Below are 17,317 nucleotides of genomic sequence, written 5' to 3' on the forward strand. Positions count from 1 at the left end.
TATTAGAACCTTCTTCTCACCAAATCCGAACATTGTACTGGGCTTTACTCTATCTTTGGTATCTAGAAAGCAAGGTGGAATTTCTTTTTTGTTTTTTCTCAAAGTCCCTACTATAGTTGTTCGGTGGTTAGCAACCAGCTCATCAGCAAGAGGAATAGATGTGAAGTAGTTATCCATTGTTATATTTCGGCCAGTATTCAAAATATATTTGGACAATCTTTTTACCAAAGCGGCTGGACTGTTATCAACGTTGAACTGTCCTTCTGGTTGTTTACCCGCATACACTTCTAAATTGCTGGTATAAAATGATTTTGAATCAACAAGAGCATATATTTTTATGCCATATTTTGCGGATTTATTCGCCATGTATACACGGAACTTGCACCGTCCTCTGAATGACTCTAACATCTCATCAATTGTACCATTTTCTCCAATCTGGTAATGTGTCTGACAATTAGTCACAAAGCTTTCAAATATATCTCTCATAGCTGTCATATTATCAGTTTTAGCGCGTTCCGTCCTGGTTTGCACATCATCAAAGCGTAAATTTCTTAGGAGAAACAAAAATCTTGTTTTTGACATAGTTGCTCGAAATATATCAGGCGCAGTTCCATCGTCAACCCACATTTCATGAATGTTTAGGTGATGCATTTTTTACAGCCCAGCCATAAGTAACAGCCCAACTAAAGCTTCAATCTCAATCAAGTCAGTTTCTTTGGTATCTCGCTCCCTCGAAAACTTATCCTTTTTAGGGTTCCGTACCTCAAAAAGGAAAAAACGGAACCCTTATAGGATCACTTTGTTGTCCGTCCGTCCGTCTGTCAAGACCCTTTTTCTCAGGAACGCGTGGAGGTATGAAGCTGAAATTTATATCAATTACTCAGGTCTACTGTCCCTTGAAGCTGTGAAAAAATCAAACTTCTAAGCCAACGCAATCAAAAGATACAGCCGTTTATGCCGCAAATTTTCGACACTTGCAAGGGAATCAAAACCTACAGGGTGCTTCCCGTGAACTCAGAATCTTGAAATTTGGTACGAAGCAACGTCTTATAGCATAGATAAAGGAAAAATTACGGAAACCATAAATTTTTAGTTACATCACATAATATATATTTTTTTAATAATTTTAAACTTACTACCCATTTCCTCATAAACGCGTAGAGGTATTAAATTGAAATTCATACCAAATACTCAGGTCTATAATACCTTTAAGCTGTAACAAAATCAAACTTCTATGTCAACGCAATCAAAAGAAACAGCAATTTAAGCTGCATATTTTGAAACTCGCAAGTACTCGCAAGGGAATCAAAACCTAAAGGGTACTTCCAGTCGACCTAGAATCTTGAAATTTGTCATGAAGCAACGTTTTATAGCACACATAAAGGGAAAATTCCGAAAACTTTAAATTTTTAGTTACATTACAAAATATATATTTTTTTAATAAATATAAACTTATTACTTTTTTCCTCATGAACGCGTAGAGCTATCAAGTTGAAATTCATATCAAATACTTAGATCTAATTGCCTTTAACCCGTGAAAACCAAACAAAACCAAACCTTGAACCAGATTTCTAAATAGTGACTAAAAAACTTAGTAAATAAATAACTTTAATAAAAGAACTTTCGCAAGTCTGCTGCAAGGCTAGTATAAGTGTTTCAGTTATATTATAGATAAATGATATATGTTAATATAAAATAAAGGATTACTTAAACGATAAAGAGATCTTTGTCTTAAATTTATGCTCCTCCTCCATCTTTCCCCATTGTAATGTTATGAATTTCATTTTGCAATAAAAATACCATAGTTATGACTCGATTGTCGTAATGAACGAACTTTGTAAACCTTGCAGGTTTGTACGGAACCCTCGGTGCGCGAGTCCGACTCGCACTTGGCCGGTTTTTTGCACGTATGTGTATATTCGTAAACATCACAATGTCTTCTAGCATTTGCTTAGTGATGAACAAGTTAAAACTTTCTAATGGTGTTTTAGCATTTTTGGCAATTTCTCCTTTCACTCCTGGGAGATTCATCACTATATTTTCTTGCCTTGTTCGAATATTAGGTCTCAAAGGAGGATGTTCCAGCCACTTAGTTCCATCTTTTCCTTTATACATGGGAACTCTTGCAGGACGTCGCTGAAAACTTGTTTCAATTGTAACAGCTGCAGTGGTTCTTCGTCTATCAATTACACGAGCCAGAGGTTCGTCACTTGATGATCGTGTGCGTGATCTATTTGGCGACCTTGAGCGATGACGAGATGGTCTTTGGGAAGCGACAGTGATGGGAAAACGACTGCGGCTTCTTTGAGTTGTTGTGCTCTGACTTTGTAATCGCGTATCCTCTCCCTGGGGTACGATAATTGGGGAAGAGCTACGACTTTCTTGCGTTACAGTGGATCTACGTGTACGAGATGCTGTGACTACACGTTCGCGGCCACGTCGAGGTGAAGTCTGGAAAGGCGCGTCGATTATTACAGAAGATACTGGAGGGGTTGATGGCACTTCATTTTCAGACTCTGCCACTGATTGTTCAGTATCTGTATTATGTTCGCTATGCTCACTTTCTGCATCACTTTCAGACACATTTTCTAATAAACTCTGTGCACCCTCTTCTTCAAAATCCGACTCCTCTTCAAGCCACGCAACTATTTGAGCGTCTTGTTTATTCATTTTATTTAATTCACGCAAAGCTTACCTAAAAAGACATAAAACAAATTTAGTAAAATAAAGGACTTAGCACACTTATCAACCCGGAAAGAGATCGTCCCCGTATCAATTCGAGGCGGTCAGTATTCTTTGTTTGAAACTCCATACTGCAACGCACACTTATCCGCACCGTAACGTTAACGCCTCGTTTTGCGGTTGACAGCGCGTAAAAGGCGATGACATCTTGCTAAAGGCGATACGATGTTGAACCCTTTCCGACTTGATAAGTTTGCTATGACCTTAACACTTTTTAAAATAAACATGTTATTACATTATAATGTTATGTAAAAAAAACATCATACGCAATAAAAACTAATAATATTTCAACTTCATTAAAAAACCTGACACACGAATTTTACCTACGTGAGTAGTCGCGCTATGAGCAATTTGCCGCCAAACGTGACACGCCGTCAACAATTGTCTCCTCCTGCGATCATCCGCGCTCGGAATTTCTTATAATTTATAAAACAAGGAGGCAAAGGACAGGGAGGCAGCTACTAAGACGCTTGACCTTGACAAACGCTTTGTGTACAAAATAACTCAAATTTTTCGCCGTGGGCGGCAAAATGCTCATAGCGCGAGCACTCTAGGGTTAATTCAATACAACATACATCTGTTTCCGCAATTTATTACACCGATCTTGTCGCGACAAGGAAAAATTTCCGTGCTTTTAAGCGATTTTGTGAAAAATATTATTGGCAGGTAGTTGCTAATTGCTCATAAGATAGGCCCCCTTAATTTAATTTATTGTCCGTGGTGCATAATCTTTTTCTTAAAGGTTTTTAAACCTTTGTTTGTCACCTGTCATCCGCTTTGCAATGGAGGGAAGTCGAACCTTAATTTCGAACTCCTCCTATGTTCTTCTGATTAATTTCGTTGCGGGTCCAATGACAGTTTAACTTTCCCCCGGGACAAACTTGACCTTCATTGGTTGGGTTTTTGTGGCGGTCAAGCTGTAGATCCTGGCTACACAGGAGTTGCAGTGGTGGGAACGAGAGGTGGGAATAGTCCCGTATTTTCCATTGCCGAGGAAAATGGCCTCGCCTCAGGCAAGCAGTAAGGAGTGCCCGAAACCGAGGTTCCATTCCATTTTTGAGTGCTAGCACCCACGCCTTCCCAGGTACGCCATCTGGGCCAGGAGCAGTTTTCTTCGCCTGTAGGCGTAAGATGGCCGCTCCCAGCTCTCCCTCGGTTACTTCCGGTGCTTCATCTGCGTTAGCTCCCACTGAGCTGAAGTGTACCGGAGGCAGATGTTCTGTTCTTTCGGGGAACAGTGTCTCCACAACGTTGCGCAGAAGACCAGGATCCATGGTGGTGGTGAGCGGGGGAGTCCACGGGCGTAGTTTGCTCATCACGAGTCGGTACGGCCTCCCCCACGGATCCTGGTTAAGAGTGGAGAGGAGCTCCTCCCAGGCGGCGTTTTTGGCCGCCCCTATCGCACCCCTCAGCGCTTTCTTTGCGTCCTGGTATACCGCGTAAAGCGGACTATCCCGCGTTTCATCGCGGTTACGTCTTCTTCTGTGCCGGGAATAGCAGCGCCTTGCCGCAACACACGCCTCTCTGAGCCGAGTTAGTTCCGGACCACCAGTGCACTGCAGTGCGGGCCGGCAACGCCCTGACTCTGGGCATCGCCGCATCGCACACGTGCGTCATGGCCTCACGGAACCACTCGACCTCGCGGTTTGATTCAGTATCGTCCAACCACGGCGACCAGCTCTCAACCAGTGCTGCGACCACTAGTGTGTCACGGTCCAAGCGCTTTAGTGCCCACCGTGGGCCTATCTCTAACGGGGAACGGCTTGAGCTACGAGGCGCCGGTCGATCGGGGAAGATGTCGAAACGCACGTACTTGTGGTCCGACAGCGTCTCGACCTCTTCCAGCACCTCCCAACTTTGGACACGGCGTGCCAGGGCGGGGCTCGCGAACGTCACGTCCACAACCGACCCGCCCTGCATCCGCACACACGTTTCGGCCGTCCCCCGGTTCAGCACAACTAGCCCATTGGCTAACAGCCAGTCCTCCAATAACTCGCCGCGTAGATTGGTTATGCCGGAGCCCCACGCCACCGACTTGGCATTTAGGTCCCCAGCTACTATCACATGGTGAGGACGACCCCACCCAGACAGCAAAGTCCCAGTTTCCGCCAAAAACGCTTCAAATTCGGCGATGGAGCGGTTTGGCGAGAAATATGCTCCCACGATCACCACTTCTCCGACGAAGGCAGCCTTGACCTCTCCGAATTGCACCAAATGGTGGAGAGTCGGCTGTTGGGTTAGTAATAATCGCGACTTTGTCATTCGAGTCACCAGCCCAGTTATCCCGTTCGTGGACGAAATACGGCTCCGTCACGATGCAGATTTGAGTCGACCACTGTGCCATGCTCTGGTGTAAAAGATCCTGAGCTCTGGCGCAGTGGTTGACGTTCACCATAAGAAATCTATGGGCCATATTAACTACCAGCCATGTGCACCTCCTCGGGCCCACCGTCGGTGGGATGGGATGGCTTTGGCTGGCCTTTAGCACTTGCCGCCGCCCTCCTACTGATCTTTGTGGCAGGAGCTTTGCAGGCCTTACTGCCCACCCGGTGTCCCGCCGGTTTGTCCGCTGTTGCGCATAGTGAGCAGTGAGGCTCATTCTCGCAGGTCGCCGCAACGTGGCCAATTTGTCCACACCTAAAGCATTGGCGGCTGCGATCCACCTCTGCCGGACACACAGCCTGAACATGGCCCGCCTCAAGGCACCGATAGCACCTCATCTCTCTAGTTGGCAGAGGCCTTACCCTGGCGGCCACCCAACCGACCAGGAGGCGGCCCTCTGCCACTTTCTTCGCCGCCATAACTGGGCAACGCACCCAGGCAGCGAATAGTCCTGTATAGTCGCGGCGAGGGTTTCCCACTTTCACCGCTTCGACTGGGCAGCCTCCAAGTTTCGCCACCGCAGCCGCCACCTCGTCTGACGTGACCGAGTCGTCCAGGCCCGAAACTCTTAGTTCGGAGCATTTTATGGGCCTGGACACCCGCACATCCTCATCCTTGAAAATAGCCCTGAGCTTTTCAGCTAGGGAGTCCGCTTTTGCGTCACTAGTGGCCCCGGGGACCTCTATTATCGTGGCGCCGGTGACCGCCCTACGGAAGCGAACAGCTTCGATACCCAATTCGCTGATATCGGTCCGTTTTTTGGCTTCACCGATTGCTTTTTCATATGTGACGCCCTTTTCCGCAGCTCCAGGCTGTACCGACAGTACCACTGCTGGGTGGGCGTGTTTTCACCTGTTTAAGCTGAGCCGTCCTTTTCTGCTGGTTTTTAGGAGTCGGCGTTTGACCAGCTTTCCCGTTGGTCTTTCCCTTTTTAACCACAGTGCTCCAGCCCTCGCTCATTGAGGCTGGTGCAGGTGGGAGTGGCCGTGACACCGGTGGAGCGGCCTCTACTGGGGTCACTCTTTGCCTCTTCTTCTTTTTGCCCTTTTTGGTGTTACTTTTTGGGCCCTCGTTCGCCTTTGCGGTAACTACTTTTCCCGCTGCCGGAGGATTGCGGCTTTTAGCTGCGTCCTTTACGGTTTCCGGCAGATTTACTGTCGGCTCAACTAGTGGAGGAGGCTGTAAAGGGGCCCCCTCCCGTCTCTTCTCGAATGCCAGAGCTGGACGGAGTCGCGGTTCTGGGTTTAGGCGCGGTTCGAGCCCTTCAATTTGGGCGTTGATCCGCGCGGTTGCCACGCCGAGAATTTTGGACGCCCACTCTTCCATATAGGTCGGTCATTGCCGGTCGTCGTTGAGTGCGGACGTCTCCGTCGATCGCTCCGAGGCCGCCGCGTGGGTACCGGACCGCGTGGTTCTTCGGATTACTTCTTCGGATACTGTACGCCCGCATGGACATCATTTTGAAGAAATCGGTCGCGGTCGTTACCGGCCCGGGCAGCAAGCTCAACAAGGCCAGATCAACCTGGCGGGCGCGGCGCTTGCCACGGAGGAGCTGCCGGCGCTGGCGCGCGAGCTGGGACTCGACATCGTTCTAACCCAAGAACAATACTCGAGGTCCCAGCTCATCATCCAGTCCGGCCCCACCTACCGTGCGGGCGTCTTCGTCTGCCGGCCGGACCTAACCGTCGCAGCACTCCACCATCTCTCCACGGTCGACTGCTTCGTCGTGCATGTGCGGGAGGTCGACGCCTACCTGGTGTCGGCCTACTTCAAGTACGGCGACAGCATCGACCCGCACCTACAACACCTGGAGACCGTCATGGAGGCCCTACGTGGTAAGACTGTGATTGTCGGCGTGGACAGCAACGCCCACTCCGTACTGTGGCACTGCACCGAGGAGCAATGCCGCGGCCGAGGCCGCGTCGAAGATCATCGCAGGGATGCGGTCGAGGACTTTATCCTTGGTCGCTCCCTACTACTGCACAATGCCGAAGACCAGCCTGCTACATTCAGCACCGCCAACGGCGAGTCCAATGTAGACCTTACATTGTCCACGAGGGGAGTACGCATCTCCAAATGGAGAGTGCACCCGGAGGCCAGCACATCTGACCATCGCCTCATCACTTTCGAGGTATGCCAGCCGTCCCTTAGATCAGATTTGGAGCGCACAGAGCCAATCGAGGAGCCTCGGGGGTTTCGGGATCGGGGGGTCAGTTGGGTTTACTTTCGGGACACGGTTCACTGTAGCATGGGTCGCATCGACTTTCGCAAGCCTGCCAACGAGGTAAGCAGGGACTTCACAGACGTGATTGTCCGGTCTGCTCAAATAGCCCTCGGTCACAAGAGGAAGACCCGGGAAGCAGGCTACGAATAGTGGACCCCTGAGCTGGATCGGCTTTGCAAGAAGTGTGGCGCTTCACGTCGGGTGTGGCAGAGGTCGCGGAAGCGTGGTGGCCTTGCGGAGGAGGTGGCAAGGGACGCGTTTCACCGCGACCGGACGCTGTATCGGAGGAGGAAGGAGGAAACCGAGGTCGCGTATTTCCGGGGGCTTGCCGAGTCCGGCAACCAAGACCCTTGGGGTCTGGCCTACCGAGTCGCCAGCGGGCGGAACCGTCCTCCCGCCAACGTGGTAAACGGCACGAAGTTCGCCGAGAGACACGCGGGGAGCGTTGATGAAGCCATGCACGGTCTTGTGCATGCGCTGTGCCCGGACGACGATCCGTCTAAGGACACAGCGTACCACAACCAGGTGCGGACCTCGGCTGCCATCCTCCCTGCGGGTCCCGCCGCCCTTCCTCCTACTCGTGAGTATTTGGGAATCATGATTAGGCAGTTGCCTAACACGGTACCAGGGCTCGACGGGGTCACCGCCAGGATTTTGCGCCAAGTCTGGGCCGCTGCATCGGTGGAATTCCATTTGGTGTATGCCCGCTGCATAGATGAAGGCGTCTTCCCGGACGTCTGGAAGGACGGTCGTCTCGTGGTCCTGCCAAAGGGCAATGACAAGCCGCTCACCGATCCAAAAGCGTACCGTCCGATTACGCTTCTGTCCGTCCTTGGTAAGTTACTTGAACGTGTCATGCTGTGGTGTGCGCCGCAGATATCCAGTGGCATCTCGGACTGTCAGCATAGGTTCTCTCCGGGTAAGTCCACGGTCACGGCGCTTGACGCCGTCATAGGTACCGGCAGGACGTCCACGGCGCGCTATGTCCAAGCGATCTTCCTTGACATCTCTGGTGCGTTCGACAATGCTTGGTGGCCCATGATCATGGTCAAGGTGAAAAGGGGAGGATGCCCGCCTAACATCTACAAGATGTTTATTTATTTATTTATTTTATGGAAAACAAACAGCATATTATATGTATTAATAATAGATGAGGCGGTTAAGATCAAAAATGCCTTACATAGTTTTCACAAATAGCATATCAAGATACAATCCAAAACAAATTATTTAGCATGCAGTATAACTACAATATGTTGGCGAGCTACTTCTCTGGACGCCGGGTTGGCCTGATCGCGGGTAGCCGGGTGTTGTGGAAGGTCTCCACCATGGGGTGTCCGCAGGGATCCGTGCTCGGACCAACACTGTGGAACGTCCTGATGGACGACCTGCTGCGATTGCCAATGCCAGGGGGGGTTAGCATGGTGGCTTACGCCGACGACGTCACCATTTTGATCGAGGCAAACTCGAGGGCTGCCATAGAAGCAGCGGCCGCCGAGACCCTAAGTCTGGTGACCGACTGGGGCGTCCGTAACAGACTGGGCTTTTCCCCTGCCAAGTCATCCACGATGACGATCAGGGGAAAACTCCAGAGACCCCCAGTCATTCGCTTCGGAGGTGCGTCGATCCGTTCAGTGAACGTCGCAACCGTGCTCGGCGTGGCAATCGACAGCAGTCTCCTGTTCTCGATGCATGCGCAAGGGATCGTAGATCGCGCGGCCAAATGCTTCGGGAAGATGTCGCGTGTGTCGGCGTCTTCCTGGGGCATTCGTTACCAAGGCCTTCGCATTTTGTACCAGGGCACTTTTGTTGCAACCCTTGCGTATGCAGCGGCATGCTGGTACGAGCGCCTCTCGGTGCAGTCCATGCGCACCACTGTTCTCCGGGGGCAGCGGCCTGCACTGGTGCTACTGACCAAAGCTTATCGGTCGGTCAGCACAGCCGCGCTCCCGGTGCTTGCTGGCGTATTACCCGCGGACTTGGAGGTTTCCCGCGCTGGCATGACGGACGTGGCCCGCAGGGACACGCCCAGGGACGCGATGGGCAGACGGAAACGAGAAATTTTGGAGTCGGTGCTGGATACTTGGCAGACCAGATGGGAGGGGGAGACGAAGGGTCGCGAGCTCTTCCAATTCTTCCCCGACGTGGCTGGGAGACTCGGCATGCGCTGGGTCGTACCAGATTATGTTACTTCCCAGATACTTACGGGGCATGGGTGCTTTAACAAGCGCCTGTGCGATATGCGTCTCCGGACCGCCGCGGAATGCGAATGTGGGGAACGTGAAGAGGACAGGCACCACGTTCTGTGGTCCTGCCCTTTGTACGAAGACTTACGCCAAGCTCTGCTTCAGGGAATCGTGCTTGAGAGACCCGGACCTGCCTGGTACTCCGATCTCGTCTCTTCGGAGGCGAATTCGCCCGGCTGCGCGAATTTGCGTACGGCTGGCATAGGAGGAGGACCGCTAGCGCTGCACGGCACCAGATGGTGTCATCCGTGCTGTAAATGTCAGGCCCCAGAAGGGGGAGAACTGTAACATAGGGACAAGGACGTAGAAAAATAACTTGTAGGGAGTCAAGAAGTGTGGCGCGGTGGAGTGCAACCTGCCCTAGGCAGCCGCAATTCCGCGCACACCTCCCGCGATTCGGCCAGTATAATCGCAAGGTTGGTATGGCCATGGGTGGTGGTGGGTTGTCCCTATCTTCCATATAGGAAGGGGGCGTCTCATTCGAGGTCACCTCCGTTGGGGCTTTCACCCGGAGTCTGGCCTTTAACTCGGCCATCTCCTTCCTCATTTCATCAATTTCCGCCCTCAGGACATCGTTCTGCGCCTGAAGGTCGTGAATTTCTTCCGTTGCCGTGCGGGTAGCCAAGGTGTTAGTGGCCGCCCTTATCATTACAACTGCCTCTTTTAAGGCAGCTTGCATCGGGCCTTGGAGACGGCCCGACTTTTTCCCCACTTTCTGGACGAGATCGATCCCGGTCTGGACACGTTTTAGTAGACCGTCGACCGTCTCGTTCTCTTCAATCGCTTGCTTTGTGGCAAGCCTGGCTTCGGCGTTCGTTCTAGAAGAACGAGCCTCGACCGTCAAGTCCACAATTTCTTTTTCAGCTTGAAGCTGAAGTTCCTCTCGCTCTAACTGCAGCTTTGCCTTTCTGAAGGCCGCCTGAGCCTTGGCCTTGCCGATGTACTCGCCGGAGCTTGGCGGTCGGCCTTGGCCTCGAGGAGCTTTCCCCGCTGACAGCTTTCGATGTGGGGCGCTCTCGTCTTTCTCCGAATCCGAAGCGGCAGAGTTTCTCTCCCAACTTCGCTTCCTGGTCCAAAACTTCGTCCTAGTACGCTCGTTTCCCGAGTCAGAGCCAACCGAGTTCATGGAGACCGCCGATGCAGAGTCCGACTCAATGTCGACCCGTTCTAGCACAACCCGCGGTTCGCGCAGCTCCATCACACCGAGCATGTCCGCGGTTTCTTCCCTCTTCTCCTCTTGTATGTTTACATTATTTACACCTTCTGTATTTACATCTACACACATACTAATATTTACACTGTTATTTACAACTCCTGCGCTATTTACAGAGTCCTCCTCCTCACAACACGGCCGAAGCCGCGAAACGGTGGGTGGGTGAAACGCAACCTGCCGCGCCGGTGAGGAGTCAGCCGTCCGCGTGACAGAACACGCGGACGTTGCCCGGGATGCACCACGGGGAGGTCCCTCACCATCGCACCCCAACCTAACCTCTTTTTTTTTTTTAGGTGGTAAAAAATGCATTACTGCATATGTATGTTTTAGTGGGGCTCTCCCTCCCTCTCTCCTCTTAATTATGTGGGGCTCTCCCCGTCAGAAGGGCGGGGCCTACCCACTAAAAATTTCCACCAGTCTCCAGCTTGCTGTGTTTGTAGGAGGCTAACGGTATAGCTGGGCCTTTCCCGAATGCCCCCCTACAAGAAAAACACAGTTGTCTGCGATGCAGACCCGTCAGTTTTGACCACTTCTACTCGTGGCGGATGTGATGTTCCGCCATAAACCTACGGAGACTTCTATGTACATCTTTTATACATAGTATATACACAAGGAAAATATATACACTGTACAAGGAAAAGATATATTTACAACACTATGTACAAGAATATGTACAAACATTGGCATTGCAGACAGGTGTAAATGGCCTGCCCGCAAATGTCCAGCTACCAACTATCAAGGTCGACGGGCAAAAGCCCGCCGCCTTCGGCCCATCCTTCTACGGCGAGCTGGGTCTGCGAGGGGATCCTCTTCCCTCTCCCGCTCAGCCGTCTCCTTCTCCAACATGACGGCCTCACAATAGGCCTTAAATGCGTCATATCCTGTGTCACTACCGACTATGGCCTTGACCACTGCCGGTAGCGATAAGTCAGATTCAATGGCCGCACGGAGCGTGGCTCGGTGCGGCTCCCACGCAGTGCACACCTCTAGAGTATGCTCTGCTGTGTCCTCAATTCCGGCACCACAATGGTGGCAGGCGGCGGTCCTCTCACGGCCGATTCTGTGCAGGTATCTCCCGAAACAACCATGTCCGGTCAACACCTGCACCATCCGGTACGTAAGTGGGCCACCGCGCCGCTCCAACCACTCCTTTAAGCAGGGCTGCAGTGCCTCGACCGTCCGGTGGCCCGCACTGGGCTCCATCAGACAGGCCGACCACTCTTCCACAATCTCGTTGCGGGCCTCCTCCCTCCAGTGCTCTATTTCCCGGGGCGCTGGTGGGTTACCACTGCGTCTGCGAGCTGAAGCACACTGGAGGAACCCATTCCTCTCTTGCTGGGAACAAGGCCTCAACCACATTGCTCAGTAGACCAGGATCTGTGATGTATGTACTAACAACCCTTGTATTAATGTGTATGCTCATTTATCCTATAGTATTTAAGTCGCTTCATTGTATTTTATCGGGCATTCAATAAACGGGATTGACTCAGTTCGGGTGTTTGATTATGAACTCCTCATATGGCGACCCATGCCATTCGAGCTGACCGCGCGTGTGTCTAAAGTCCGACTTACATTTATGGAGCGTGATCTAGAATCTAGAACAATGTGACTGAAGTGCCTAAAAAGTGATCAAAATGAAACCAATCACATCTTTACCTGCGTCCAATACGCTTGACTTTTTTCGTCGTGGTGAACGTTTAATCAGTGGAAAACAATGGGAAAAGGTTCCAGTAAAGTACAACCTCAAGAGGTCGTAATTGCCCAAAATGCTGTGGGGGGCATGAATTCTGCCGCAACTGACCAGCTTTTGTTCCACATGTCGACCACCAATTTTATTCTGGCTATGCTGTCAGTCATCGCAGTCATCATCTTGGTGTATCTGTCATACCGCGGGTATAAACGCTGCCACGGAAAATGGACACGGAGAGCCATTAATGAACATTTTTGCAAGAAAGGATTTTTTCCTGGCGGCTTGGTGACTGTAATTGAACCGCCACCGGTGCAGACTGAGAAGATGGTGAATTGTCTGCACGTGAAAAGAGGTTGTCCGGCTTGCAGAAATTTATAAGAGTTACCGTTCCTTGTATGAGATTAAAAAATGTAAATAAAACAGCTCCCTCTCAATTGACACAATTTATTTTGTCTCGTAAGCTTGAATACAGTTGACAATTACGATATTATAACTACTGTAATAGATAGTGCCAATCTCAAGGGATTCAGGGTCGTTAATTAGGTTCGGTTTGGTGAATATTATTGCCACTACAAATTTCTTAAAACTCAGCCTAAATATTAAAAGACTCTACTAGTTAAGATAACCGCGCGATGTCAGGTCGGAAAGACTCCTACTTGAAGGATGGAAAAGTGGGTACCTTGGAAGCCATGCGGTTATAAGCCGTTACCCTGAACGTTCCTCTCTTCTTCCGGGGTCCAACGGGTCTCGCACACTTTTAGGCTACAAGCAGCGTCCTCCACGGCCTCAAGCGCGCAGTGCCAGATGGAGCTCTTGCATCTCCTCGACAGGAAAGCGTTCACACTCTTGCAGAGGCAGAGGTTTGATGACAAGGAGGAAATGCGAAGAGATCAGCAGTTTAGAAAGGAGAAATAATTCACACGAAATGAAGAGAAACCAAAATATATGAAATATCATCAAAATATTATGTTTAAATTATAAAATATAAAATATGAAATATATGAAATCCCGCATCTGAAACGAAAAATACGAGTGTCAGCATCACAAGTGGAACGTGGCATCAGGTTATGAAAATACCCGCAATGGGAAACAAATACTTACGAAAACTGTTCGCTAATTTGAGCTTCACTCACAGTCTTCAGCAACCCAACCCTCGTCCAACATAACGTTTAGGAAATTTCTGAAAGAAACGATCACATGAAATACCACGTACTGGAATACGAAAATTATCAATCACGAAAAAATAAATAAATTCTCCGACGGGAACTTACCTCATGTGTGATTATTTTAAATTATATTAAGAAATTATCGTGGATGCATTCTGCAACACACGATTTGAAACACAGGGGATTACATCCCCGAAAATAATAAAATTGCGGTTGCGCAAGATCGACCAAAATTCCAAAGTGATTTGACAGCTCAACTGACAGTGACAATGACTCGCATTGACATCGCGAAACGTTTCGTTTCGCCGCTTAGATAAAAGGCAAACACTAATAAAAACCATGATGAAAACAATTTCCAGAACACTGAAAATATTCTATTAAAAAATAGAATAATCAAAATAAAAACATTAGGAAATGTTTCAATAAAATATATTTGAATTGACCGAGCAAAAAGCGCCATCTATTGCAAATTAATTCTAAATCACGCCAATAGATGTCGCTAGTGGTATCCAAAATCAGAATATCGAGAAGAAATATCAATTTGTGAAAAACAGCAAACGGCAACGTTACAATACCCTCCCCCCTAGACATTCGCACGGAGAAAGAATCTGAGCTGCCCTCAGCGAACTACAAACTGAAAAAGAGAAAAAAAAAAGTGAATCTTTACACCTTAAGACCCCCAAAAAGTCTAATTGAGAAAAAAAACTAACTTACTAACTATAACTAAACTTTCACAAAAGCAATACCAAACCAAAAGGATCCATCTACCAGGACTGATGTTCTACCAACCAAAAAAAATCTCTCCTGTCCGAGCATCCAAAATTCCCCATAAAGTCCCAACTGTGAACCAGTGGTACTCGATTTCCCCAGTAAAGTAGAACTTGACATGCAATTCTACTCGTTCTTTTTCCAAAACGTTGTTAGGCTATTTCGGCCATAACTAACATTATTTGCTAAAATAAAACCGACTCCAAAAAACCTACACTAAAACGTAGAAAAATAATTACTAATTACCTACTTATTTATTAGGACGAATTATTAATATTTATGTAGGTATACCATGATTGATACTTCTGGAGTCGGTGCCAAGATTATGAAACATGTAAAGTTTGCCTGCACCGACTCCAAAAGTATCAATCATGGTATACCTACATAAATATTAATAATTCGTCCTAATAAATAAGTAGGTAATTAGTAATTATTTTTCTACGTTTTAGTGTAGGTTTTTTGGAGTCGGTTTTATTTTTTTTTATAAAATTTTACTTATTTCTTGCTTTTTAGTTAACTAATTATTACCTTGATGTTACCACTGAAGGTAGGCAGTACACTGAGACCAAAAAAAATTGGTTCATAATCGGCGGAGATATTGCGTATAAAAAAGTTCATCCCCAATTTTCCACCCTTGGGGGTGAAATATTTTCTTCAAATTCGCATGAAACCACCCTTTTGATAATACCTATTCAACAAAAAAATAATCGTTCAAATTGGTTTATAATCGGCGGAGATATTGCGTATAAAAAAGTTCATCCCCAATTTTCCACCCTTGGGGGTTGTTTTTTTTATTATTAAATTTAAATGGGACCACCCTTGAGGTATTACCTATACGCCGAAAAAAGATTTGTTCAAATCGGTTCATAATTGGCGGAGTTATCGCGTAACAAACATAGAAAAAAAAAAAAAAAAAAAAAAAAAAAAAAAAAAAAAAAAAAAAAAAACATACGGGTCGAATTGAGAACCTCCTCCTTTTTTGAAGTCGGTTGAAAATAAAATAAAAATGCCTGGGTTATAAAACCGCAGAACAAAACGTCGCTGATCACAATATAATTGGACGTCATCGCAACAAAACACAACCACAGGGAATAGTGCTCAAAACACATGATGTCATCCCTGGAAACAAAAATCTGGACTATAAAGTCACAGAGAAAAAAACACGAGGCAAGTATACAGCAGATACTTGTCCACTCGAAAAAAGAAAAATAAATCGCATACCCTAAATGGGGCGATCACAAAAAAAAACTAACCTAAAGGTTTCCCTAAAAGGGAAAAGTAGCCTTGGCGTCATTGTTGGTAGAATACCAAACAACACTTGTGAAACAAGTCCTACGGCTGAGAACCCTGGCAAAAAAAACTATTCGGCGAATTGAGGGTGAAAACAAAAGACAAGGATTAAACCTTGATGTCCTTGATATGCCAAGTACCGAGAGGCTTGCCATTGTGAGCAATTAATTCGTAAACAAGCGGAGATAGTACCTTCTTGACAATGCACTTCTCGTACTTTGGGGCAAGCTTGGTAGCCTTGAACTTCTCAGCGTCACTCTGAATGTACGTTTTGCGCCACACCTCCTGACCCTCTGAAAGTTTGACGTTACGTCTTCTGAGGTTGTAGTACTTGGTGTTCGTAGCGTGGGCCTTCAGTAAATGCGAACGTACCTTCTCGAACACTTCCTTCAAGACGCCAAACTCCCCTGCATAGTCTTCTCTTGGCATAGCAACTTCATACTCGCAGTCGTCCGTTTGCTTATAAAAGGAGCCATTTATTATAGGTTCTCTGCCATGAACCAAAAAGAACGGTGTAAATCCGGTAGATTCGTTCACAGCACTGTTAAGTGCGAACTGAATCTTAAACAAATTGAGATCCCAGGTTCTATGATCTTCTTTCACGTACGAAGATACGGCAGTCATTACTGTTTTGTTATACCTTTCGACCAAGTTTATCTGTGGCGTGTATCTAGGACCGTAATGTACACGAGGGACGTTATATTTCTTCAACAGGCTACGAAACTCCGATCCCGTAAATTGAACCCCATTGTCGGTAATTACGGTTTCAGGAATTCCATGAGCCAGGAGAACATAGTTCTCGAACGCCTTAGCCACAGCTGCGCTAGTCGCGCGTCTTAAGGGAAATAGCATTGTATATTTTGAAAAACAGCAAGTGACCACTAACAGATGAATGTAACCTGATCGGGATCTAGGCAAAGGTCCGACTAAGTCTATCGACAAAGCTTGAAACGGTCTGAAACATTGCTTAGGCTGACCCATGAGTCCAGGTGTCAAGGTAGTCTTGTGTTTGTACGCGGAACAAGTTGTGCAATTTTTTACGAAGTCCATGACGTCGCGGTACATCCCCGGCCAATAATACCTCAGGCTCAATCTTCGGTGTGTTTTGAATACACCAAAGTGTGCTGAAGTCGGAGGTTCGTGGTTTTCGGCGATGACTGCTTTCCTCTTGGACTTGGACACAACTTCTTTCCAGTCAAACTCCTGTGTCAGGGTATATTTACCTTTACTAAGCCTGTATAGTTTCCCATTTTCAATGCGATAGTTGGGGTAGTTCTTTGGATAAGCCGTGCAACCATGTATCACTTTATTATACCACTCATCATCAACGTCTACTGAAACTGAGGTATCTATAGCATCTACATTCAATAAACGCGAGAGAGCGTCTGGGACAACATTATCTTTCCCCCTACGATGCTCGATAGTAAAATTGTATTGGGACAGACGACATCCCCAACGAGCTAAACGACCTGTCGGGTTCTCTAAGTTCATGAACCATTTAAGGGAAGCATGATCCGTAATAACCTTAAATGGTCTGGTGCCTAGGTACGGTTCAAATTTCTCTACCGCAAAAACTACCGCTAGTGCTTCTCTTTCGGT

At 47.9% G+C, this 17,317-nt stretch overlaps 2 protein-coding genes across 2 annotated transcripts; both read right to left on the reverse strand.

The window, feature by feature from the left end:
• Positions 1-11,539: 11,539 nt before the first annotated feature.
• Positions 11,540-12,163, reverse strand: LOC135087298 (uncharacterized). The gene has a single exon (XM_063982099.1). It carries the CDS (start codon positions 12,161-12,163, stop codon positions 11,540-11,542), a length of 624 nt encoding a protein of 207 aa, XP_063838169.1.
• Positions 12,164-15,826: 3,663 nt separating this feature from the next.
• On the reverse strand, positions 15,827-16,342 carry LOC135087299 (uncharacterized). Its single transcript, XM_063982100.1, has one exon. The coding sequence runs from the start codon at positions 16,340-16,342 to the stop codon at positions 15,827-15,829; it is 516 nt and encodes a 171-aa protein (XP_063838170.1).
• Positions 16,343-17,317: the final 975 nt, after the last annotated feature.

This window comes from Ostrinia nubilalis (assembly GCF_963855985.1).
Source record: "Ostrinia nubilalis chromosome W unlocalized genomic scaffold, ilOstNubi1.1 SUPER_W_unloc_1, whole genome shotgun sequence".
NCBI classification, from domain to species: domain Eukaryota; kingdom Metazoa; phylum Arthropoda; class Insecta; order Lepidoptera; family Crambidae; genus Ostrinia; species Ostrinia nubilalis.

Excerpts from the sequence above, each read along its gene's own strand:
- LOC135087299 (XM_063982100.1), bottom strand. The coding sequence starts at position 16,342 with ATGACTGCCGTATCTTCGTACGTGAAAGAAGATCATAGAACCTGGGAT.
- LOC135087298 (XM_063982099.1), bottom strand. The coding sequence starts at position 12,163 with ATGTGGTTGAGGCCTTGTTCCCAGCAAGAGAGGAATGGGTTCCTCCAG.